The sequence below is a fragment of the Parus major genome, chromosome 19 (assembly GCF_001522545.3).
Source record: "Parus major isolate Abel chromosome 19, Parus_major1.1, whole genome shotgun sequence".
Lineage (NCBI taxonomy): Eukaryota > Metazoa > Chordata > Aves > Passeriformes > Paridae > Parus > Parus major.
In genome coordinates this window covers 5,520,343-5,546,098 of record NC_031787.1, presented here as the reverse complement: position 1 = coordinate 5,546,098, position 25,756 = coordinate 5,520,343, and the positions used below count along the sequence as shown (strand labels likewise).

Genomic DNA, 25,756 nt, shown 5'->3' with positions numbered 1-25,756 from the left:
CGCGACACTCGCTCCCACCCCGCCTCCCCGGGGTCTCTCCCGCTCAGCGCGGAGCTCCCAGGCCCCCCGGTAGCCCCGGCGCCCTCGGTACCTGTCCCTGGGTGCCGCGCACACGGCCCGCGGTCGCGATAGTGCGTCAGCCATCGCGACAGAAGTGCCGTCAGGGGGAAGGGGGGACTGCGGTCGTAGTGCGAGCACGTCCTTTGTGTGATTCTTTCCCAAGAAAAGTGTCTTTTTGCAAGGGATTCGCAGGCTGGTGTGGGCTGGAAGGGACCTCAAAGCCCATCTTTCCCATGGCCAGGGAACAGGTAACGTCGATAAATCATCGGTCGTTTTTATTCCCTACCAACCAATTTTCAAGTGTCTGAAGAAGAAGAAGAAAACTGCAGAGCTGGACTCCAGCTCTCATTCCACTCGTGCAGGAAAGTACTGAGATGATTTTGGTTCTGCAGCGTGTGAACGTCCCTGACCAACACCTGCGAGGGCTCATCTGCGTCTCACCCTCCCTTGGTAGCACTAGGTACAAGTTTAGGATAAATCACAGATGCAGGTTGATTACTTCAACCGGAATTTGTTCTACTCACTTCTTACTACAGTCCTTAATTTCTCTCTAGTCGCATTCTCAAGAAAATATAAGTTTTTCTGGGAAACTTTCTGCAGCAATACTTTTTTCTTCTTTATTGCACAAGCCCGGTTCTTTGTTGCTCTGCTCACTGCAGGAGAGAAGGGAGCTGGGAGCTCTCAGGAGATGAGGTTGGGTTCCTAAGTGATGTCATTTGTGCTGGAGCAACGGTAGTGACTTTGTGATGGAATAAATCCTCCTGGACGTGTTGGGGCTTTGTGATTTTGTGTGTGTTGCACTGTGGAAACTTTGTCTGATTCAGCAGCCGGCTGAGAAAATTCTGTGCTCCACAGGCAGTGAGGGAACAGGGTGACGAGAGTTGCATTTTCCTTTCAGCTTGTTTATTTCTAATTAGGGCTTTTTAAGAATTTGAATTTGTTAGAGTCTGTTAGTTTAAGTGGGTGCATAAAGCAGTGAGGAAGGATGATGTTCAAGCGTCTTACAGGTGTTAAGAGTCGAGAGAGCAGAGTTTTGCAGCCAGCAGCAGAGTGCAGGATTCAGGAAGAGCTTTTAGGTGGGTCTGGTGTCCTGTAAAGCCAGTCCGGAGGGTCTGGACACTTGGAGAGGAAAAGCAGTGATAACAGAAAGCAAACCTGAAAGCAAATGCACTCGCTATTAATTTTCAGCAGAGGAAGGTTTGGATCAAAAGTGAGTAAGAGTCAGAGGGTAAGGTTTGCAGTTAACACAGAATCTAAGCTTTCATGGAGAAATGCTTCCATAAAAGAAAGGCTGTGTATTTTCAAATGATATTTACACTGGGTAGAATTTCTGAGTGAAGAAATGAGAATTGCCCTTGTCTGGGGGAGCACAGGTCGAGCAGGAGCTGGAAGAGGAGTTGATTAATTGGCTGTAATTCACAGGCATCGCTTCAAATATTTTCAATATTTCTCAACTATTTTAAGAAGCTGTATTGAATTCCAGCCCAACCAGCCTGATAGTCTGGAGAGAGGAAGGATGCGTATTGCTGGAGCAAGAATTAAGCAAAAATAGATAAATCTGACATAATGGATGACAAGGGAAAGCTGATTGCTGAAAGATGCTGGCATACTCTGTTTTTGCATGCTTGGCATATATTCTGTTGTGTTACATGGCTTTTGAAGTGTAAAAAAAAAAAAGAAATCTCATTTTGTGCTGAGATAAAAGAAAAGGCAGGTGCTTAAATTCTGTTAAGGATCAGCTTTGATACTGGCATGAAGTAGTGACCTTGCTTGCATTTACCGCCCTGTCATTTTGTGAACTTCTCAACTGAATAAATAATTCACTTAGCACCAGATAAATGCCATTTAATAAGATGGTATTTTTGATCCCCTTTTCACTTCACATTGCAAACAGTTTCACACATTTTCAGTTTGAGCACAGCCTGGGGTGCTATTTCTGTTAATAACATTAAAAATATGTTGGAGAATGTCCACATAGTATTGTTTTTTCTCCAAATGTGAAATTAAGGAACCGTTGTGTTCTCTGCAGCTTGGCAGGCTATTTGCCTTCATTTAAGCTTTATTTGTATTTGTTTCCAAGTTGTCCTCTGATAGATAAGCTTTCATATCTGTGCTTGCTTCTGGGAGCTGTTACCAGATCAAGAGAAGTAAAGGTTTTTGTCAAGGACTGAAGTATTTCTGTTTCCCAGAGGCTCAGACAATGTGCAGGAGCCTCAACTTGTGTCCTCTGCTGCACTTGCTGAAATGCCTGCATGTGGGATAGCAACTTTTATCAGTGTTTCCAGTGCATTATTTTACTTTTTCACATTGGCTTGGCCATTCATTTTCACTCTTCTTCATTTTTGACCATGACTTGTTACTTGCCAGTACAAGGAGATGGGGAGAAGAGGAAGTAGAAAGTTTTGCCCTGGCTGGCCCCACTCCAAAAACCTCCATCACCAAAACATTTTATATCCTATATATTCCTGACTGACTCATCTTCAGTGAGGTAACAGTGAGGAGAGTCACAGATTTATGAAGTGAGAGGTAAAGTAACTTGCAGGATTCTGGGATTTACAGAGTTGCTAAGTACACCACCAGGAAGGTAACCACAGCCCGATTTGTTTGAGTTATTTAACAGATGATCAGCACTTTTAAATAATCACTTTAAGAACATGCAGTTAACTGAATGCTACACCCAGCAGGTGAGTAACAGGTCAGTCTGTTGTGTAGTAGTACACTGTATCCAAAGCCTGCTGACTCTTCAGAGAGTTTTGGGAGTAAGATGCCCCTGAGGATGAGTAAAAGTTTCACAATTTTCTGCATCTGTAATGAGTCTATCACCCCACCCTTTTCAATTTTCAGCATTTGAAATGTTTAAACAATTTTAAGCATTCTCAAACTAGGAAGTGAAATGAGTAATTGATTTTTTTATTCCTTGTGTGGTATGCCACATTCCCATTTTCCCATTGTATTTTGTGATTTGTGTTAAAATCTTTACCACACACTCCAAAAAATGAGAGCAATTTTTTATTTTAATTGCAGATTGTTACTTTGACTGTGAATGCTAAAATGAGTTACATGTCACATTATTCATCTTTCTACTTTTAAAAAAAAAAAAAAAAAGCTTAAAAAGCTTTCCAAATACCGATTGAGGAACAGAGCTCCTGAACAGGCATTCTGCTGGCTGATTTCCAGAAAAGTTGTTCTGAACTTTACTCAGAGATATTTTTCCAAGGGATTGTAATCTTTCAAAAGCTGATTTTACTGTCCAAGCAGGGCATAGCTTGGCCTGCTGGAGCTGACAGAGACTGCTGTGTTCATCTGCTTCTGGTTTCTGTGGTTTTAGTAATTTCATTTAAATGAACACTTGAAAAACCAGCAGCTGTAGCTCATGGCTGGTCCAACCTTATAGATCCTGTAGGTCCCTTTTCCTTACTTCAGCATATTCTGTCTGGGTGTCTCTGCATTCCTCCCCACTCATTTTGTATTTGTTCTGTTGTTGCTATAATTATTCCCCCATTGTGCTTAAGACTTATGCTTTGTTTATGTATTCCCATTGCTTAACTTGTTTATGGTGTGTATGAAGATTAGTCCAAGTTTCCAGGGTTTATGAAGAAAATGATGGTGTTTCATTCTTGGAATAATATCTCAGGAATGTAGTTTGGCTGCAGTGTGGATTTGGTAGGAAATAGTAGGGGTGTAGCACTTGGGGATGAAAACTGGGAAAGATTTTTCATGTGAATTCCCAGGTCCCATGCAGGGATTCTGGAGTACTTGGAATGTGTGGAGCACTGGGTTGTTATGTATTTAGAGATAACTGAACTGTTCCAGGCTTTTAAACAGATGCATTGATGGGTGTACTAGGGGGAAATGTTTTAGAAAACAGGTTCTCTGTAGATGCAACGTTTCTGAGACAAATCTTTAAGTACAATTCTGCTGAATTAGGTGACAGGTCCTGCCTGCAGCAGGTGTGGATCCTGTAGGATCTTTGGTGGGCAATGAGTACTACTAACATTTAATTTCTTACAATGTCTGTAGTAATGGTGATATAGAAAAGGTGAACCATGAAAGTGCAGCTATTTTTAGTATTAAAGGAAAAAAAAACAGGCAGAAAATGATCTACTAAGTGATACATTGCTGACGTCTGTAGTGCAGCCAACCCAATTAAGGTGCTGTATATTGTTTCTAGCAGGATTCTGATTGTTTCTAATTTGGGAACCACGGGAGAGCAAGTGGAAAGAGGTGAAACGCCCTGCTCTGCTCTTCAGAGTGGATCTAGCATCCAGTTGTTCACTGTTATTTCCCTCCTCATACTGGGACAATCTCCCTGGCTTGACTAAGGTCAGGTGGGACCTACACATGCAGAAAAAAATATTCCTATGAGTTTTTGTTGGTAAAATACCCCATAAATCAGTGCTGAGCGCTGTGGATTCTTTTCTCATTTCCTGGCCCCAGCATATCCTTTGCTGTATCCTGCTGTCCCTCTCCTTGTCTTCGTGTTATTAAACTTGGAGTGTGCATGTTGGAGGATGTGTCTCACAGTCCTGCCCTTTCCTGTGGCTGTCCCTTGCCACTCATTTTGTTCCTCTCTGTAGGCAGTTGCTGCATGGAAAACACTTTGAAAAATACTGTAAGGTTATTATCTTGAGCCAATGCTACATATATTTATACATATATGTATAGATACAGTTTAAATTCTGTTGGAAGGAAATCTTTGTAGAAACCTTTTTCCAAAAATTATGCAGATGCTCCCACTCTCCAGAGTAAACTTCCTCCTCTGCTTATCTTTTTTTAAACCTGGAATGAAAAACAACATGTCTTTTTTAACATCTGGAAAAGGGAGCCCTTCATGCCTACTTTATATTCTTTTATCCAACATTGTTCTTCATTCATCCTTCTATTCTGGCACTGGTTTTCTTAATTTGTTGTCTTCTAAGCTGAAGGAATGTCGTGTGCTTTGGCTTTGTTGTGGACAGGGAAAATTAGGGATTTGCTCACCCTTCTCTTCCAGCTCATCAGTGTGTTCTGATTCTGGGTTGGATTTTATTTTCTTCAGCTACAGCAAAGCCTTCAGCTTTTGCCTCGAATGGGTGGTGTGTTCCTGGAGCTGGTAATTCGTGCATCCCTTGACTTTAAATTGTTCACAGCTCTGCTGAGCATTTGTGAATGAGCGTGGAGGAAAATCAATATATGAAAAAACCAAAGCAGGAGGAGGAAAACAGCTCTTCCAGCACCTTTCCCCGGTCACATCATTGCCTGATTTAGTTTTTTTGTCTGTGAACTCGTTAGAGTTTAAATTTAGAAATGGATTGTTTTGGAACAAGTCACTTTTAAGATCGCTTTCAGGAGATTTGTGTGTAATTTAATCCCATTCAGGTTTGCTGCTCCCTGATCTGCTTGTTCTGCAAGACTTCAGGTTCTCTATTTCCCTGTACTTCTCCCACTGCATTCTACAAATCTATTGGGGTCTTCTTACTGTCAAAACTACAGCAGCATTTATGAATCCTTTTATAACTTTTCTATTCCCTGATTCTATTCATTGACAAGGTGGTGTTTCTTATAACCTGGAGGTTTAAAAAAAATGTAACTTCAGTGTCTCTGAATGATCTCATTAGTGATTATTATTCAAATACTCTAGAAATTGAATATATATACTTTAGAAATTAGCCTGAATAATATATTTAGTATTTCTGCTGTATGTTCTCTTATGTTTACTATTAATTTCCAACACTGCTTTGTAAAAAAGGGCATCTTTTTACTTAGAGCTTATCAGTGAGTGAAGTTGCTGATGAAGAGTCAAAAAAAATCTCAGAATGTGACAGTCCAATATAATATCTCAACCACTTGAATTTGAGACAGGAAAAAATTAAGATTTTTCCATACTTCCATCTAGTGTGCATGAAGGAAATTGCATCCATGACTGAAATCCCAGCTATTCTCCTAGCAGTTCCAGTTGGGCAAGGATCATCATCCACTGGTCTTTGTTAAGGAATTACTGCTATGAACTGACAGGTTTTGAGATTCAAGTCTTTATGGTAGTCCCTTTGTGATGTCCATAAAATGGTGACACGTGAAGTTTGAGAAAAATCACCTTTCACCATGTGGTGTTTGTGCTCTTCTTCACTGTGTTCTGCCCTATTTACTTGTCACTCTGTGCTAGGATTTCAGCTGCTTGATTTATGAATTATTGCTATTGAAATAAAATTAAAGTGGCTGCTCAGTTATTTAAGAGCCAATTAAATCTGATTTTATTCTGATGTAACATTTCCAGTGAAAGGGCATAAAACACAGTCTGTGGGGGAAAGTTAGATCTAAAAATAGTTAGTGTTTATTTTTTATAATCTGTCCTTTCAACAGCTTGACTTGGCAAATAAAATCCTTTGCAATTTCACAGCAGTGACTGCAGATGTTAGAAGTTGTTCTGTATAAGAAACTAAAACAGGTTTGGTGCTTTTAGTGGTCCTGTATAAACCTTCAGCTGTGGCTGCTGGTTGGAGAATGTATCCAGGCAGGAGAAAAGAATTTGCAAAGCTTTTGGAGAATATAATTTATTTACCAGCCTTTGGTGACTTTGAAAGGTAGAAACAGAGGGTCTTTTGGGACAAACATTTCTCAGATCCTGGGCTGTGCTGTCCTGAGGGATCAATGTTAGAATTAGTTGAGGTTCCAGTATCAGATTGTGCTAATTACTGTGAGGTCCCCACTCACAGGGGACACTCAGGACGAGATGCTTTGAGAAGTGCAACCCAAGAACCTCGTTCATGCACAGACACATATGACTCATTTGTGTTGTATTGGAGAGCCAAATTCACTCTTAAAAGTCTGCTGGGGCATGGACACTCCAAAAAACTAAAGTCACCAGAAAATATCCTGCTGAGACTTGTAGTCCTGAATTTAAATACCAATAAATACATCCAATACAGAACAAGCATGTACTTTTCATTTTCTGTGGCAATTAAAATGTGTCTTTTGGTAGTGGTATTTCTTACTAGGGGAAATGAGAATTTCACACTGTACATGATGTCTTCTGTGGGCATGGAGACTGCTGGCTGAGCCTGTTTCGATATGAAGAGCCTGGTTTGCCTTATTTTTTTATTAAAAAGAAATCATATTGATGTGGATGTAATTTTATTTATGACTAGACAAGCCTGCACTAGCCAGCTCTCAGGTTTGTGGCGTCTGTCTCCAACAAGATCATAGATATGGAGAAAATTATTTATTTTAGTGTCCAGTGCTTAGATAAAACTCTGGTTTTGTGCAGATGGCGCTGAAAGGATAATGCATAGCTTGGACAAATTTGTATAAACCACCATATATTTCTACTAGAATCCAGACCTTCATTTGTATTGTATTGTAGACTCCAGATCTTCATTTGGTTTATATTTTTATACTAACCTGGGGGTTTTGGGTGTACGGAATTAACTGCTAAGTGTAGAGGTTGGTGGGATGGTGTCCTCTGGTCTGGCTGCTCTGAGCATCTTGGAGGGTCCTTCCAACTGGTCCTTCCCAGCCTGGCACTCTGAAGAGCTGTTGGGAACTGTCTGCTTGATCTTGGAGAATGCTTGGGGTTTTGGGATGGAGAACATTCAGGAGTGTAAGGGTGCTCAGCTTTTTGGAGAGGGTTGGAGGTGGCACAGGTGTTTGGGAGTGACCTGCTCCTCCCTCAAAGGCTTTTATAGAACACTTTAGTAGAGCACAATCAAATTCTTACAGCAGCACTAATTCTAAATAAGTGTTTGCTAAACAACGTTAATGGATTTAAAATGTTTTTAGGAATAGTTATTAGTCCTTCAGTCTCGTATGGTGAAGGGAGTTTTGTCTCAATGGGGGGCTGCCATTTTAATGCTTCCTGGCAGGAGGCCTATTTTGATCATGCAAATTAGGTTGGAAAAAGTAGGCTAAGCCATTAAAAAGTAGGAGAGATCATGAAATTTTAAAATTTTAAGGTGACTGTTTCTCTAATTATTACCATTTTTGTTATCATCATTCGCGTATGTCACTTCATTTCTCTTAATTCTCATGTCCTCATCCCTTAGCTCTGTCAGCCTCAGTGCTGGTTGCTCTTGCATCCACCACTCCAAATGGAAGCCTCAGTCTATTGGCTATTTTATTCCCAGCAAGGTGCTTGGAAATCCTGCCATGTGGTGTGTTTTGTTGTAAAACTAGAAATGCAGATACAATCCTTTTGCTTGCACCATAGTTAATTTTTTCTCATTCCATTAAAATTAATAGGGACTGATGGTTAAGCTTACGTAAACAACTGATATTTGCAGGGTTCTTGTTGGCAAGGGAATTGATTCTGGGAAGTGGGGAAGGGGTGAGGATTAGAGGCAGTGTCCAGAGAAGGCTGGGAATACAGCGGGGTTTTCACCAGGATCTCATCAGGGTTTTATCTTCCCCACCAGTTTCTGGGCAGGAGATGGAGTGACCCTGATGGAACCTGGACTCCCTCTGGGGGTGTAGGGAAGAGGCCCATGTTCCCCCCAGGAGCCACATGGATCCTGCAGGAATTCTGCAGCCCATTCCTCACATCCCCCTCCTGCAGGCAACGAGTGCGTCGACAAAATAACTGCCTTGGTGCCCATAGGCTTGCAAGCTTCATTTAACCCTATTAATTTTTAATAGAAAATTAGTATTAAGCCAGCATACTTTGAACATGGCTTTGCCTGTGCCCAGAAAGACCCTCAGCTCATGTTTGCTCTGGAGTGTTGGGTCCTGCAGGAACAAGACCCTCCTGGAGCAATATGGGGCTAGGAGCAGAGGGATGCTGTCACCTTCAGCAATTACAGTAGCAGTGCCATGTCCCACTTTAGTGATCACAAGTGTTGGTTTCAAATCTCTCTCCCCAAAAGGGTTGTTGGGTGTGCCATGCATGGATAAATGGAGAACTGGGCATTTCCAGCTAAAAATGTGCAACAAATGTATTTGTGTCAATTATCATTGCACTGACCCAACTGGAGTCTGATGGAAAATGCCAAAAGTTGGATATAAATTTTACAAGGACTTAGTAAATACTACCCTATGCAATTTAGGGGTGATGTTGTGCAAAAAAAAGACTATTTTTAATTGCCATTTTCAGCTTTGCAACAGTTGATGTTCTGCAGCCTCCCAAAGAGTACACTTGAAACAGGAAGGTTGACTCTTGAAGCTGATGGTAACTTTGTCCTTAAGAGAGATTCTGGGAAAGTAAGCTGCATTCCTTAGCTCTTGCAACCCTTTTTAATTGTTTTTTCTCACAACCTTAGTGTGATCTTATCACCTAAGCAATTGTTGCATCATATTTGCTTTATTCTCCCTACTGGGATGTCAGATAATTGCTTTATACCTTTTAATGGAAAGTGTTTGGGAAGCCTGTTACCTCCGGGACATAGATAAGCAGTGCAGCAACTACTGCAACAGTTGCATTTATCCCATTTTTCTGAAGCTGGATGGGAATCCAGCAGGAGAAGGCTTGGATGGCTGGCACCTTCTCTAGAATTGAGTAGCAGCCATAAAGTTACTTGGTGTTTTAAACCCCATCATAGGAGTAAAGCTGCCAGCTCTGCTGTGCCTCGTGTTTTTGTATATCTCATCTGCGGGAATATTCAGCCAGACTTTTCCTTATGAAGTAGTATTGTAGGGTATTAATTATTCATAGTCAGTTTAATTCTTCTTTCTTGCATATTTAATTGTAATAGCATGCTGTATGTCACAGTGATTTCCCAGAAGAACTCTACACCAAAAGCAAACCATTCAGGTATATAGTCTTAAATACGTCCATGCTAATCTTTGTTGTTTAATTTTGGAGCAGAATGGGATATTATAGGATGTTTCTTGCAGGGAAACAATTATGCAAAATCATGATTTCACTTAATCTTTTCAGCTGAAATTCTCGAGCTGAAATAGCTGGTTTGATTTCCACTCATGACGTTTATGTTGTCTTGCTTATTTTATGAGGAAAAAATGCTTAATGGGAGGGAGGACGTGACTTTTGTTTTCTTCTCCAAAGCGGGGGAGCCTTTATCAAAGACTTTGTAAGTGTCAATCGATTCCTTGCAGAAAATGAGGGAAGGGAATAAGATTTTTATTGAGTTTTTTTCAGTGATCAGTATAGCAATGCCAAATGCTTGTGTGATTAAGATTTTTTTTTTAACTTTTTTTTTAACGACTGGGATGGGTTCTTAGTGCTTGATAGGAGAAAATATTGGAGGCACAGGAACTGCAAATGCATTCACAATTTGATTTGCATTACCCTCCTTCTTGCTTGTAAGACACTTGGTGAAGCTGAATCCCTCGTGTTTGGAGAGCAGGATTGTTCTCGGAGGTTTACCGTAGGAGTTTAAACTTCTGAAAAATCTGTTTACAATGTGTCTGAACTGGAGCATAGAGGACACAGTAGAGACTGTTATCTGTTTACTGCTCAGATAAGGAGGTGGAATAGATTGCTGGCCTGTTTCTGAACTCTGCTTAATGAATGGTTGCTAGGCAAATTGCATCTCAATCAGCTTAATCCTCAAGATGTCATTTACAGGTCTGCTCTTTGTGAGGGCCAGAACCGTGCGCTTTCAAACTGCACAGGCCAGAAATTGCTAGCAAAGCAGCTTAGAATAGCTTGTTCAAAAATTCAGTGTACATGTGCTGCTGAGCTGCCCAATTTAAAGTGCCTGTTGTCGCAGGGCTGTCACTGCCTGGCCATGCGCGAGATGAGGCGTGCGGTGATAGACAGGAGGCAGCAGCATCTTTAGCACCGTTTCTGGATCAGCACAGCCCACACCACCATGTTTTGGCACTGGATTAACGTGAAAGAAAGCGTTTCTAAATGGGGACCGCACTGCTGACGTGATGAAAGGTATTTCTGCTTTGGCTGAGTTTGCTTGGAGCTGGGTGTGATGTTGGGGTGCGTATGTGGGGCATGGTTAACAGGTGGAAATGGGAGGTGGTGTCACCTGGCACGGGACAGGGAACTGGGGCTGGCCTTGGTGAGAGAGCTGTAGTCAGGAGAGGGCAGAAGCTGGTTGTGTGAAAGCTCCATCCTGCCTCTGGAGCATTGTACTTTCTCCTGCAGCATCAGACAAGAGCCAATTAATTGCATATGCTGGCATGTGGGATGCCCACATACATTAGGCTCATGGTTTAGTCCAAAGGAAAAAGTTTCCTAATATAGTTAAGCTTTAACAGTCCCTTTGTAAAGAAAGATAACAAGATACTTGTTTTTATTGGTTTCCCATGACAGCAATTAATCTTGTGGGCAGTGCATTGTTCTTTGCGTGGCTACACCTTCCCTTCCTTTGAAATTCATCCTCTGAGTGTTGTATGTCGTGACACCAAGCATTCTAAAGGCAGACTGGAAAAGGCTGGACTTGTTCAATACAAGACATTTTACAACTGTTCATGGTCACCTTGTGCTGATATGAAATGTCCTTCACATGACACGGTTATTAAAAATACAGGTTTGAGCGTAGTGAGTGAACTTCGCAGTACTTGCATAGTTGGGATGTGTGCAGCTTTTGTGTTATTCAAAAATACTGTTTTTTTTAAGAAAAAGATGGCATTAAAACATGGAGAGCCTCTCCAAATAAAACAAAAATAAAATATTCCACCTCAGCCACAGGCAAAATGACAGTGGTGCTTGCATCTCTACACTGTGGATGGGAAGAGGGCTGTCGAACAGAAGACTTTGTGATCAGAGAGTGCTTTTCATGCAAATGAAGATTTTATTATGTGCTGCTGAATCAGGGGCTTGTGTAGTGAGAACAGCACAGAAGTGATAAGATCACTTTGTCATAGCTTGAAATTTTGCCCAGCGTGTCTTTCAGATTGCTGAAATGGGCAAGAAACACTCTTGTTAAGGGCACAGCAGTAGCTGATACAATATTTGGGGGGTAGGGCTGTTGTTTCATGGTAGGGTCTGTCTACAGGGTTCTGCCACATGTCCACAGCCCTGATTGCAAAGCAAGGAGGAACTGCAGCCTATAGGTCATCCTGTGCAGCAGCAAAGTCCTAAAAGCACCTGTTCCTGATGGGATCCCTGTTCTGCTCTGGGTGAATGGGTGTAGAATCTCCTCTCTGCTGCAAGCCAGGAGCTGTTGGCATTGATCAGAGCAGAGCTGTCCATCCTTGTGGCTGGGATAGCCTGTGGTGCCTGTTCCCAGGTCATGCACATGTCATGGGGCTGTATTTTGCTGCAGAAGGCACCCATCCAGAACTGCCTCTGTTGGATTTTCCTTTTGCATCTGTTAGCTAATATCATCTTCCCAATGTCCTTTCTTTCATGGTTAGAACCGGTTTGGTTTAATGAGGGCTGTTGTTGCCAACAGGGAAGTGGATATGTGTGGTGGAACAGGCATCTAAATCTTCCCCTGCAGATGGGGAGCATTCAGCATCCTGACATGACCTTGGTGAAAGTTCTCTGGCATGTTACTTTCCCTCTTTATTTATCTTCTTTGCTGTGTAGCAGCTTTGCTTCCAGGGAAGTGTCTGAGCTATTGGAAATCTGTCCTCTCTTCTCTTCCCCTCTCCAGAGACATTGTCAGCGTAACACCCAAACTACTTAGATTGATGCCTGAATATTCTGCTTTTGCACAATCAGGAGGCATTCAGTGAAAGGAGCAAGAGGAGAAGAAGTTTAAGATTTAGGACTGACATTTTTAGACACTTTTCAATCCATAATTTTGCACAGTCTTGGTGAGGAAGGTCAGAGACTTCCTTCACATGGGATGCCCCTGTCTGTATGTGTTGAGCATCCAAGTGTGCAGCACAGGGGAAAAATATTCTTAACAGCCATCAGATTGCAGTGTGGAGTTGTTGGAGTTGTTCATGTTTCAGATTCTTATCTGAAGAGTCTTAAGAACAAAATCCAACCCTGCATGTTTCTGGAGAGTTTCAGAGCAGTAGAATGGAACCTTTTGCCTGTTTTTCTCATGCAAATTATGGTGAGGATTATTCAGTGTTTAAAATCTGGTTTATACTGGCTTCTGAATTTCATTTAAAATAAACATCTGGAGAGCTTTTTGATCTCCTGTACAAGACTGTTGTCTGCCTGCCTTGTTAAAATGACTTCTGCCTAATTTTTAGTGAAAGGCAAAGACCTAGATGGTTTCAGCCCAGAGGCAATCTAAATGCTTCCCCTTCTGCAGTTAGAAATTTCCATGAGCAGATACTTAAAATCTGTTCTCTTAGGGAATGTGGCAGCAATAGGTATCTGTTTTTCCATGCTGCAATTTGGGATCTACAGAGCTGCTACCTGTAGTGCCATTTGTACTTCTGCAGAGCCTCGTTCTCCTGGTGCCAAACACGTGCTGGAGCAGATGCTCTGCTGAAGAATTTCGGTCTTGTCCCTTCACAGCTTGTAGTCCAAAGCCCTCCTTGGGAAGATTGCTACAGTGTGCTGCTATCCCACATTCAGAGCAGTGGAACAGGGAGTAATCAGTGATTTATTCAAGTAGCTGTTACATTTGGAGTCTGGTTTTTGTGATTTGACAGGAGCTCACTCTGCTCTTCACTGGAGACTGGAAACCTGTGCCCATGGTGAGGGCTGAGTATGTGCTTTGAAACAGGTTCCTGTTGCTCTTTGCAGAGCCTGAAGCAGTGATCTGTGCAGGCAGTGTCTGCAGGGCTGGAGTGACTTTACCTCTTTGTTTTTTCTCTGAATTCATATCTGTATGAGATCAGCTGATCCAACATTGTGTGAAGTAGTTAAATGCTACCCTGAATCTATAAGATGTGATTTTTTTTCCCCCCCCTCCTTTCTAGTCTCTTTGATCAAATCAAATAAAAATGCTGTGCTTTCATTTCTAGTTTTATAATTTCAAAGACAATCTCTTGACGTGCTCAAGCAGTCTGGACCCCGAGTCCCTTTTTTCCTTAGTCCAAAGGCTCGCTGTGTCTTGTGCCTTTCTCTGTATCAGCAGTTGCAATCTGCATTAGCTTTTATCTGCATCAAAAGACAAATGGAAGAGAGCAGGACCCTGCAAGAATGGCAAACAGACTTACATGTGCAGTGGAAATATGTAATCCTTACGTTCAGTCTGCCACATGGAGTACAGACCAGTTTCTATACTGGAAATCTCTAGCCTATACTCTCAGAAATGGGAGTTTAGATTTTAGCCTTTGAAGGTTGGTTAATCCCCTTCAGGGCTTAATACCAATGTGAAATACTCTGTGATGTCAAACTTTTCCCCTAAATGCTTCTTTCCCTCCCCCCCCCCTTTTTTTTTTGCATATGTCAACTATACAAAGCAACGCTCAGTTTGAGAAATTAGCATTCAAACACTTGGTAAGCACTTTATTTTTGTTTGCTTTGTGAGCAGCTGAACACATGTCCAGGCTGAAATACTCGGAGCTGCTGCCGTTTCCCGGCGTGCACGCCAGGCATGGGAGAATTTGGAGCTTTGTCCCGTGTCCTGAAGAGGCGCTCCCGATCCCCCATCTTGCTCCAGCACATCTGTACAAATCTCCTGCTCAACTGCATCCCTGGAAGAAAGAATCCCAGTTAAGCCAGACTGAATCATTCCCAGGGAGATGAACGCTCTGGTCGCTGTCATCCCGATCAAAATCCCAGCCGTGGCTGATGGCATTCGGAATGTCGCGGTGCTCGTTCCTTTCTCGGAGTGGTGGTGCTTAAAGCAAAGTGTGCATCCTTCTCTGCATTAAGGAGTCAGATTCAGCTGTTCAAAGCAAGTTGATAAATTGCTTTTCATTAAGTGTCTGAGCGCCAAGGGGTTCAATGTGTGTTCCAAGGAAAAAATACATTAATTACAGTTTCTGTAGAGCATTTATCAATCACGTAGTTATAAACACTACTAATGCAGTTAATTGAAGGTAGAAAAATTTACCTTTTTGAATTTGTTGACTGTAGCAATTCTATGGCTGGGAAGACAAATTGGAAATTAAAACCTGGGGATAATTTTAGTGAGAGCTGCACAGTGGAGGTCAGGGCTGTTGGAGATGGGTTACCAGAAGCTCACCTTTGTGCAGGCAGCTTTGTGCTCTGTCTGCTGTTGAGGTGCAGGCTGCAGCAGCAGTGTTTGTTCTCTTCTCCCACACAACCATGTTGTGTTTGCCATGAAGAGGGACCTCCCTGCCTGTGGTACAGTTTCAGCCCCCTCTGTGTCCTGCCCATACAATTTATTTATTGCTCTGTGTGTGTTTGGTTTGTTATTTTTTTTAAAGGAAAAGGCAAGTGCAGAGGAGGAAAGATGCACAACAGCAAACAAAAACATCATGTGGTCAGTAAAACTTTATGTGAAAAAAAGAAATCTTTCATTAATATAAACTTCAGTTAAAGATAGTGTGTTGGAAGCTGCTGAAGGAGTCAGGTGAGATTGTGCTGAAGTGTTTTATCAGGTCTTCAGACAAAAACCTCTGGTTCTTGTGGTGTGCAGAGGCTTTGAAGGTACCTTGCACACTGCTGTTGCTTTCCCTGGGGCTGTTTTGAACTGTCAGCTGTGCAAGTGGCCGTTTTTTGTGCTTCTCAGGAAAGCAGTGAGAATAGCAGAGACTTTTTACAGTAGCTCACAACTAATGTATTTCTTGTCCTTTCTTCTATGGAGTTGTTACGAGATGGCCTTTGAGTTCCCTGGGGGATTGATAAGGACATTAGGTCTTTGTCAGGACAAGACAGCAGGACACCAGCACCTCGTGAGGGTTGACAGGAAAACACCATCCCAAGTGTCTGGTCCAGCTCTTTGGTATTCACCTGATGGCTTCTATTTTCTGCTGGTGGGTCTTTTGTAAGTGTGTGGCAGCTTCTGTTTGAGGTTCTTAAAATGCTTTTCATCTTTGCATCTGGCTACACAGTATTTCCAACTACAGAAGGAAGTCTTATCTTGCCCTTACAAATGATAAGATGTGTATCCAAGAGCTGATGTGTTCGTGGTCCAGCAGGAAGCTCTGTCACTGTGCACAGATAAAGATCTCCAGTTTTGGATCTTTAAAATGTATTTTTCACTGCTGGCTTTGTAAATGGGCTGTTAAAATTTCACCATGTGTGGGACTGTAATTCAGTGTCCAGATAGAGAAATACTAAACCAAACTGTCAGTGTGATTGTACAGGTCAGAATGGTTCACATGTGTGACCAGTGCAAACCAAAATCCATCCTCCCCCTGAGCCCATGTTCACACACCACCAGCACACCTGGTCCAAAAGTGAGTCACTTCCTATTTTTATTCCTTTATATACAAGTTCAGTTTTTCTTCTGTTTTGAAGTATAATGCATTCTGCCTCATCTTATTTGCAAATATTTCTCATTTTCAAGTGGATCTATTTTTAAAACAGGACTCAAAACATACTTTTCAATAGCTAACAAATGACTGCTCTGTTGTTTGTCTGTTGAATAGAGCTAAAATTTGTTCAGAGTTAGCTCTGAAATTTTTATTTTTTTTTTTAATAATCAGCTTGTAATAAACAGGGGAAGATAGCTGCTTTCCTACCCAGGAACTGTCATAATCTGTAACTTCTAACGATATTTTAAAAGGAAAAACTGTCTTCCTTCTGTCATGTGCAGCCACAAGGATTTCTGTAAGTCATGATTAAGACTTTAATTCAGGGCTTTTACAGAGTAAGTGTGGAGTGAGAGGAGATAATGAAAATGGTGATCTTTGTGAAGCAGCCACAGGAGAGGGATCTGTTTCATGTTTCCTTTCCCCTTTGCCTAGGCAGCTGTTTGCTGTACCTAAGAAAAACTTCCTTTTCGGGTCTGGGAAAGTAAGAAAGCTGGGAGGGAGGAATTCTGCCCAAGAGTGGCATGAGGAAACTCACAATTCTTGCATGTCCTGTGTGGTGAAGTAAAGCCCAGAATTATAACCTTGTGCTTCTCCCACACATGGAATATGTAGGAAAGCTGCACATAACCCTGTTGCTGCTGAGGATGTTGAGGTTATAACTGCAGGCTGTCCCCTATGGGAAAGAGGTCAGTGTGTATTTTGGTTTCTTATCACTTGAAGGCAGAAGGAAGTTGCATAGAGGATGGGGAATGTCTGTTGGTGGGAATGTATGGTACCTCCACTGGGGTATGTGTGAGCAGCATTCTGTAGTTTGTTAAAGCTGGGCTGTTCTGGGTTTCCTTTGGATGAAAGTCATCTCAGCTAACCTTAATTTCCCCTGTCTCAATGTTCACATGAGAACAGGCACACTCGTGTCTGTAAGTCTTGTTCCATATTTCAGAGCTGCTGTGATGTTGGAGATGCTGTTTGAGCATGTAGCAAGAAGCTGGGGTTAGTTTGCCCCGAGGATAATGGGTGCTTTGGAGGAAGGAATGTTTATTTGTGCCTGACAGTATCTTGTTGAGGAAAATGGGATCTTTTGTGTATGTTACAGCGCTGGGTAGGGAGTCTGTTTTACATTTTGAAAATAAAAATGTAAGCCTGATATCCAGGGCAAGTTATTTTGATGACAATGCTGTGTTTTCCTGGTGTGTGCTGTGGTTCAGCTGTAGCATCCTTTTTTCTCTCCCCAACATCCCAGGAGCCATATGCATCCATGAACATAGCCAAGATACATACCAGGCTGTCTTCATCCCTGTTTCTCACCAGTACAGCATGAAAAAATTGAAGTTTGAAGTTATCATATAAAAGCAGAAAGAAAATTAATTAAAGGTCAGAGTGCTTTAGTGTAGTGAAAATTGAGAGGAGGCAGATACAGAGTTATTCAAATTGCTTTTGACTTCAGGTAGGTTGATTTTCCTATTTCTTGCATATGTTCCCATGGTAAAAGTGTTATCTGTCTCACAGCTGACCACTAGTATTTGTGTTTCAAGCACAGCCAGAAATCTTCATTTGAAGCTCTGGCCAGGCCCTATAGTCATCCTGACTTGTCTTTTCTACATCTTTCCTTCACCTTAGGAAGGTGCAACACCTGGCAAGACCTACTTTATGCTTGTGTTGTCTGTCAGCTCCTGCCACGTTGCAGAATACAGAGTTAAATCTAAAAATACTCATAAAAAGAGGTGAGAGCTTTGAGCAAAGTAAAGTAAGCCACTGATTTGGGTCATGAAGGGGAATTGATGTCACTGGTTCTTCGTTGCAGCTTTCTTGAGCTAAGAAGTTCTGTTCTGAGCTGTGAAGATGCAGAGGAGCAGGGGTGAGCAAGTGGTGCTCAGGACAGAGAAAGGTGATCTGTGTCCATTTGTCCCCAGGAGACTGCCCAGACCTTGACCTTGTAAGCCTGATGTGAGAAGTCAAGGTGGTGTTAAATGCTCTGCAATTTCATTTGTCTTCACAGTCTTCAGTGGTAGAAAACACTTACCCACTGCTGTCCTTTAGAGAAAGAGTGACTGTGGCATCAGGTGATTAAGTGCTTCATCCAAAATTATGTCAGGAACCTGTGGTGAACCAGATACTTCCTTCCATCTCTCCTGTCATAGACTAGTCCATCATCAGGAGACCACTCTTCTAACATAAATACAGTCAAAAAACCTGAAGCCAACTGTAAAAGGAGTCGTGTGCAATTTTTGCCTGTGTCAGAGTGGTTATGTGGCTTCAGTAATGTTTGTTAAGTGCTTTGATATGCTTTGGTGAAGGACAGTGTGTTAATAATTAAAATTGTAAAGAAGTTCTGGAGTAACATGGGGTTTGATGACTGCTTTCTGGTCTGTTAGTTAACAAAAATGCAAAATATAAATGGACGAATCAGCAGGAATTGAGTTGAACGCTCCCTTCCCCCAGCCACCTGCATGGGCTGAGTACAGAAAGCAGCTAATTGTCTGCTCTGCTGCAGAGATGAAAGAAGCTGGTCCTACAACAGGAAAGGCTATTGAACTGCATGAAGGTGGTAAATTATCAGCAGTGAAAACCTTTTGAGTCGGTATCTTTACGTGCTCAAAAAGTACATTATTTGTACTGGTATTGACAGCGTTCAGGGGCTGATAAAACTGGCGTCTGGTGACGTGAATTTTATGTTTCAGTACCTGTAATTAAGAAGTCTGTAAAACTGAAACTTGTTGTTGGAAACTCTGTGCCATCGCCCTGTTTGGGTGTAGTTGAAGGGTGTGTTTGGTGAGGACAGGCCCTCATAATGGCTTTATCTTGGCCCAGCTGACGAGCTGCTTGCAGAACTGCTCTGATTTGAAGTGGGCAGGCTGTAAAGCAGCCTCATGTTTGTCCATTTTCCTGCTAGCAGTTCCATTTGCAGAGTGCAGGCAGGAGCAGGCTTCTTGCCAGCAACAGCTTCATTCAGATTAGGGCTTTAGTTCAATTATGTCCAATTAACTTTTATTGCAGATAGCAGTGATAATTACTTACAAGTCAATTTTTTGGCTGTGGTTATCCCAAGGCTAAAGTCTGAGCTTGATGGATTTTAATAACTGAAGTGACGTGTAGTTTTCCTCTTTTTTTTCTTCTTCAGGCCTCAATTAGATGAAAGGTCAGAAGCTATGTAAAAATCCATCTTACAATTAAAGCCAACTGTTCCACTCCTCGGCAGATGCATAGTACTGTGTTTTAAAATAATCTCTTGGGGCAGACCTAAAAAAAGGCTTTTTAAACTCTAAGATCCTTGAGCTGGCTGCTGCTTTATCCGAGAAGTGAATTTGGTGGAGCTGATGTCACACGTGGCAATACCTGAAGCCGAGAGCCGCCTTCTTGGCTTTTTTTACTGCACTGCATCCTAGAAACTGCTCACCTAGAAGCCTTCAGTAATAGCCCTAGGGCATGAGGAGTGTGATATGAACAATATTCCATTTAAGTGCTGTTATCCCAAAGCTGCTTCCTTTTCTTCCCTGTTGGGCGTTGCCATCCCAGCTCGGAGAGAGAAGCAGAGCTGTGCTATGGCAGCATTTAAATTCTTTCTGCCTTCCCCAACAAACTAATTTTGTTGACTGAGTAACATTATAAATGGAGGTCAGCCTAAAAGGTGACGTGGTTTACAAGCAAAATCATAGTTAGTTAAATGCCAAGAAGCAAAAATTGATTTTGATTAAAACTGTTGCAAGGGCTCCACAAAAGGTCCTCCTGAATGCAGAAAGCCAAAGGTCCTGTGCTGGCAGGTGCTGACAGTGCACTCCCCATGCTGCAAAGGGCAATTTCCTATTGTTCAGTTTCCTATTTATTTATCCCCAAGTCCACTCAATGCTATTGTGATTTATTGCCATTTCAGAGGGCAACTTCTCTGCCCACTGTTTTGCAGTTTTCCATTTATAAAGCATTAAGAGGATGTGATACCAGCCAGTGATGAATACAGTGCTAGTTTGGTAATTTTCTTCCAGGAAACACTAAGATTTATCTCTGGCTCTTCAGCAGTCCTGGGAAAGGGCCATTCTGGTAAGTGCTTAAGAATAAAGGGCAGTTTTAGAGCTAGAAAAAGGCAGGAAGCCTGCAGGATGGGTCTAGACACTGTCAGGCAAAGCATGGCTGCCTGGAAGGAGTTGTATTGAATGCTGAGGTTGGCAGGAGGGTTCAGTGTCTGCTGTTGACATGAACAAGTCTTTGAAACCCCTACATTTTAGGTTACTTCGGGAGAGAGAAAAGGAATTATTCTCCTTGGTGTTGAGCAGGCTGCTGGGGGGTAAATGGCACACTGAGTTTCCCTCAGAGCATGAAAACTGGCCCAGATTCAATTATGTTTCCTGGCAAGCTCTTGCAGACATTTGTACCAAAGAAACTTCACAGCCCTGGTTAGTTTTTGTTGTTGCCTGCAGCATTTATGTGTTCTGAACTTGGCATGTGCTGCCTGCGCTCGGGGGGTTGCCGTAAATCCTGCCCATGACTCTGGAACTTCACGGTGGATATGGAACTACCTTGTGACTAAACAGCAGAGGAGAAGCAAAGCATAGCAGCCACAAGCCTTTAACAACCCTCACATAGAGGCTTTCGGGACCCCAGGGTGCTGGAAACTTGGAATAGTTTGGAGCTTTTTCTTTCGTGTGTGGGTGGATGCTCCCCGCTTCCTCCTGGCCTCCGGCTTTGTGAACAAGCCCACAGTTAATTGTGGAATTTCAAACATGTGTGTTCACTTTCAGGAACCTAACTTCAGACTTCACCAACTTGCTTTCCTCTAAACCAGCTCAGTTTCCCATGTTTCGGTGGCCAGGTGTGGTTTGTGGGGAGTTGTTTCCTTTGTGTTCTCACCCTGTAAGGCCTCTCAGGAGCTTCAGAGGCTGGTACATCTAAAAACTTGGCAATAGCTGTATATGTGGTGGTCCATTTATGTGATGATAAAACTGTTAGAAATTTCCTAGTAGTTGCTTTACACATAGGTTTTACTCTAGGTGGTAAAAGGATCCCCTTGGTCTGAGAAGCAGAGAGGCAATAAATACTAAATGTTGAATATAATTCAGAAAATTATACATTTTTAAGTCAAGAAAGGCAATATTGTGATAAGTTCTACTGGAACTGATTCTTAGCTCTGCAGGGGTGTCCTTGGGCAGTGGGTAGATGTGAGTTCTTGCATCCTCGTGAGCCCCTGTGGTGACAGGGGACACTGCTGCCTGCACCAAAAAACACCATGATGTGCAGGTAAGGCTGAATGTAATAGTCATTGTGAGGATGTGCCAATTACCCCCAAATCCCAACCACTGCAAATCCCTCTTAAGCTTAGCATGCTTTGATTTAATTATTAATAAATCTTAGGAGAAAAAAGAAATCTGTTCACATGTCTAAACCTGCTATTTCGTGGAGCATCCTGCAGTGTGTGTGCTGTTAAGATTATATCCCGCAGCCAGATTAGATTAAAATCACTTCAAAGAGGGGTATTTATTTATTTATTCCAATCTAATGATTGGTTTCCTCTAGAGATATGCTTTATCTTTTTTTATATATATATTTTCAAGACAGAGCTTGTTGTGCTGCGTTTGGCAGTGTACAGAATCTGTTTAAAATGCAATTTAAAACCCCAGGTTTTCATGGTTCATAGCCCTCCATGGCTGGGTGCCACTGGTCAGATCACTCTCCAGTTTGCAGCTGACTGGTTTAGCTGACAGTGTGACTGACCCTGGTACAGTGCAAAACCCTCTCCATTCCAGTTCCCCCAGCAGCACACCATTCATTCTTGGAGGGGTTGGAGCTTTGCAGGTGCTGGTGCCCACACAAGTTGCCACTGTGGAGCCAGATCTGCTGGTGAGAAGTCCTGATGTGCCAAGTTCAGTTCATCTCCTGCTCTGAACTAATTAGAAGGAATAAACCCAAGCAGGAGGGGCTGATGGGCCCAGCTGCCAATCCTGAGACAGCCAGTAGTGCTCACCTCAATCCCAAATACAGCCCATGCCAGGGATTTCAGTTCATTTTAGCTGGTGGTGAGTTGGAGTTGTCCATGTCAGCTCATGCTGGGTAAGGGTCAGGTCAGAAAGTAGCAGTCAGGTGCTGAGTATCTCAAAGGGAATAAATGTTAATTAATTTCTAACTAGAAAAAATGAATGGGGTGCTTGTCAGGATATTTTGGATGTGTTTGTTTTCAAATACTCAGGTTTCAATTATGAAAACCGGTGTTGATTTCATAGAGAAGAAAAACTGAAGCAGGATTTTAATTATAGTAAGAAATTCAGTGATGGAGTTATGGTCAGCACTTCTATACAAGTCTGAATTTCTTTTTCTAATGCTCAGCAGTCATCAATTTGCTTACTGCAGATCAAGCTAAAAGAGCGATTTTAGGCTTCCACTTCAAATTATTTTTTAAGTCCAGTATTTCCTTTAAAATTATTATTTCCACCCCAGTCTTTTATGAACCTTTGGCATTACCTAAAACGATTATCTGCCTGTGGGAACAAGTTGCCTTTATAGCTCTCTCTAAAACATTGCTCTCCATACTGGAGCTAAAGCTTCTGTAAATACATGTTTTGACCTTCAAGGAAGCACTGCTGTCATGTAGCAGGAGCCTGGCTATTCTGAGGTGAATGCTGTGACCACTCCTAATCACTTGTTCTCTCTCTCCTAATGTGCCATTATCCTGTTTATTGCTGTGTGCACCTCGCTGGGGCACTTCAGCAAGAGGCTTTCTGAGAGCATCACAGTTCAGGCTCTAATGAGCATTAATGATGGAGCAGGTGAGCAAACCCTCCCTGCATCTTGCTGCCAGAAATGCTGCTTCCTCAGTCAGAGCGTGGCTGTGCTCTTTCAGGGCTGCACACAAACTTACCATCAATTAAATAATGTTTTAGACACTGACCTCCTTTGGGCCTGCAGGGATGGGAAGTGAATCCTTGGTTGGCATCAAATGTTGTTGGAGTAAAAGGTGGATGCTCAGATGAATATGGGAATAGTGTGATCTGTTTTTCTGTCTACAGTGAAGGCTCTAAATTTTGTTTGTCTGCTTTTCACTGAGAAATAGGTCTTGTTTGTGCCAGCCTTCTGAAGTTGATGAAATGAGAAAAAAGGAAAATACAATTATTATTTTTTTTCTTGCTGACTGTGGGTGTTTCTGTTGCTTACTCAGGTAAAGCTCTGACAACTCACAGTGGTTTTGTCTTCTGATTAAAAGGAGCTGGATTCTTGTTTTGTCTTTTTGGTCTTACTGGCCATGATTTGGGACAAGGAACTGCTGCCCACAGGCTGTTTGCAAAGTTTCACTGAATGTTGTGTATCCACAGTCACGACTGAATCTCATCTATAAAGGCTGAGCAACTTTTCAGTTCCTCAAGCAATTCTTTGATGTCGTGGATGTGACAGGTCTTCAGTCATCATTTCTGAAAGACTCCGAGAATTCAGTCTTCTCCAGAGAATCAGAAGAAAATTCAGGTTTAGATTTATTTTACAAGGTTTTACATATCTTGGACTTTGGGCAGTTCAGATTGTTGCTGTCTCCTAGGAATGAAATGGAGAATGATACAAACACGCTCTGTTGGTGGTTGTGCTGTCAGCCCTGCACCTTGGTGAGGAGGTGTGTGTGTTTCTCACGGCACCAGGTCTGTGTTACTCTGCGTGGGAAGAGTGAATGGGCAGCAGCCTGGATTGTCAGACTGACATTCAGTGCCCAAAACTACTTTTGTTAGTCACAGCAGCACCCAGCAGGCTCACTCAGCCACACTGGCTCAGCTTTGGACAGCGCTAGCTCAGTGAAAATGCAGAAGCTCTCACAAATTAATATTTGTATGAGATTTCTTGGCCATTGGTTTAATCAACCTTTGCGTGTTGAGCTGAGGAGATGCATAAACATGGAGCTAATGAAGTGTACACAGTGAGTAATTGCTGTGCTGCAGGAAAGCTTTGAGTCCACGCTGTTCACTCCATTTGTGCCGGCACTCCATGGGCAGTGTGACCTGTGCTGGTGGTCTGAGGTGAGGTTTTGCATTCAGGTCTTTAGAAGGTCTCTGCAGAAATCTGCTGTTAGAGGTTTCTGGAGCATGAAGGTGGCGGTGCTGATGGTGTCACATCGCTGTCATCACATTGTTTGTGCCGTCTCAGCAGCGAGACTCTTTCAGAAGTGGCCTCTGAGAGGTTTTGGCAGATGTGGTTTCTCATGAATGGCCTTGAGCTTTCTCCTTCCCCCCCTTTTGATCTCTGAATGCCTTCCCAGTTGTTTTAATTGGGGTTGGTGAAACAATGACTGAAACTAAATCAGTTTAACATGTCTTGAATCCTTCGACTTTTTGCATGTTTTGGAGGTCATATAACAAGTCCCAAAGCCCTTCTAGCTGCTCCTTAGGTATTTTGCTCTCTATAGCAGCACTGGTGCTTGTGGACATCTGGACAAGGAGAAAAAATCTACTGATTTCTCCAGCTTTGTTCTGTCACCCAGTTTTTCAGAACTTTCTAGAATGCTGCAGCCAGGAGGATTTGTACAGGGGCTTGGACCAGATGGCCTTTAGAGATCTTGTTCCAACTTAAATCTCTGCAGTTCTAGTAACATTGGACACTTTGAACTCCAGTTAGCCTTGATGTTGGGATCCCTCTTTGTGCAAATGGTGGGATTCGAGGGGAGTTGTGCCATGTTTATATGCAAGGAGCTTTAGTGCTCCATTTTGAGGTTTGATTTCTTAAATGCTGGACCAAACAGAATAGGATGGTGGCACCTCTGCAGCCCCTTTGTGCACATCTTGCTGTTATCTGCCCCACAGCAGCTCAGGTTAGCAAGTCTCTGCTGAAATGAAGGAAGTTGTAGCCATTCATCTTTCAGCCTAATGGACCACAGAAATTACAAGCTGTAGCATGCAGCTTAATCTTGCCACAAGGCAGAATGCTGCATACTTTGCCTTCAATTTATGCATGCCATGCCTTTTTGTTAAATGCAAAAGGGCAGCTGACAGGGTTTCTCTAGAGATGTTGCCCTGGTGGATACCAGTGCATTTCAGCATAGTGAAATGAGTAATGGTGGTTTCTTTACCATTCATAACAACCACCTTTGAAATGTGAGGACAGAGCTATGGATTATTCTCTGTATGTCAAGCAGCAGAGGAGAGCGAGGCAGCTATTTTGGTTTTAACCCTGCAGATGACCCAGTTCTTGAAGTATTTCCGTTGCTGTTAGGAGATGCAGTCAGGACTGGAGCAGTGGTTGCGCATCTGTGCTCGGTTAGGCCTTCACTCAGGGATGGCTCTCTGCCGCTTTCTTTTCTCTGTTCCTCCTTGTATTATAACTTTGAATTGTCTCTCTGTTGTTGCAGTGTGCAGAGGAGTGAATGCCCCATGTTGTGTTAGTGCCTGTCTGCCATGCTGGCCTGTCTGCCAGGACCAGGTGACCTCTCCTTTCAGCTTCTTTCTTACACGCAGATGAACACTGGACTTCAGAAATGTGAGTGATGTTTTGTCTGCAGGATGTGGTTAACTGTTGAATCTGGCTCTGGTACCGCTGTGACATAAACATTTAGGAC

The 25,756-nt window shown here is 42.5% G+C and overlaps 1 protein-coding gene across 3 annotated transcripts in view; it reads left to right on the top strand.

The window, feature by feature from the left end:
- Nucleotides 1–68: 68 nt before the first annotated feature.
- The window catches only part of FAM222B (family with sequence similarity 222 member B), a 35,959-nt gene continuing 10,271 nt past the window's right edge, over nucleotides 69–25,756 (top strand). The window contains exon 1 of one of the 3 annotated variants that reach the window (XM_033518872.1): nucleotides 69–308. Coding sequence is in view for 2 of the 3 variants with exons in the window: in XM_033518871.1 (XP_033374762.1) it covers nucleotides 25,596–25,677 (82 nt within the window). In the remaining variant the exon portion in view is untranslated. Of the gene's footprint in view, nucleotides 309–21,839; nucleotides 25,678–25,756 lie in introns of those variants that run through there. The other 2 variants (XM_033518871.1, XM_033518873.1) reach the window with 2 other exon arrangements.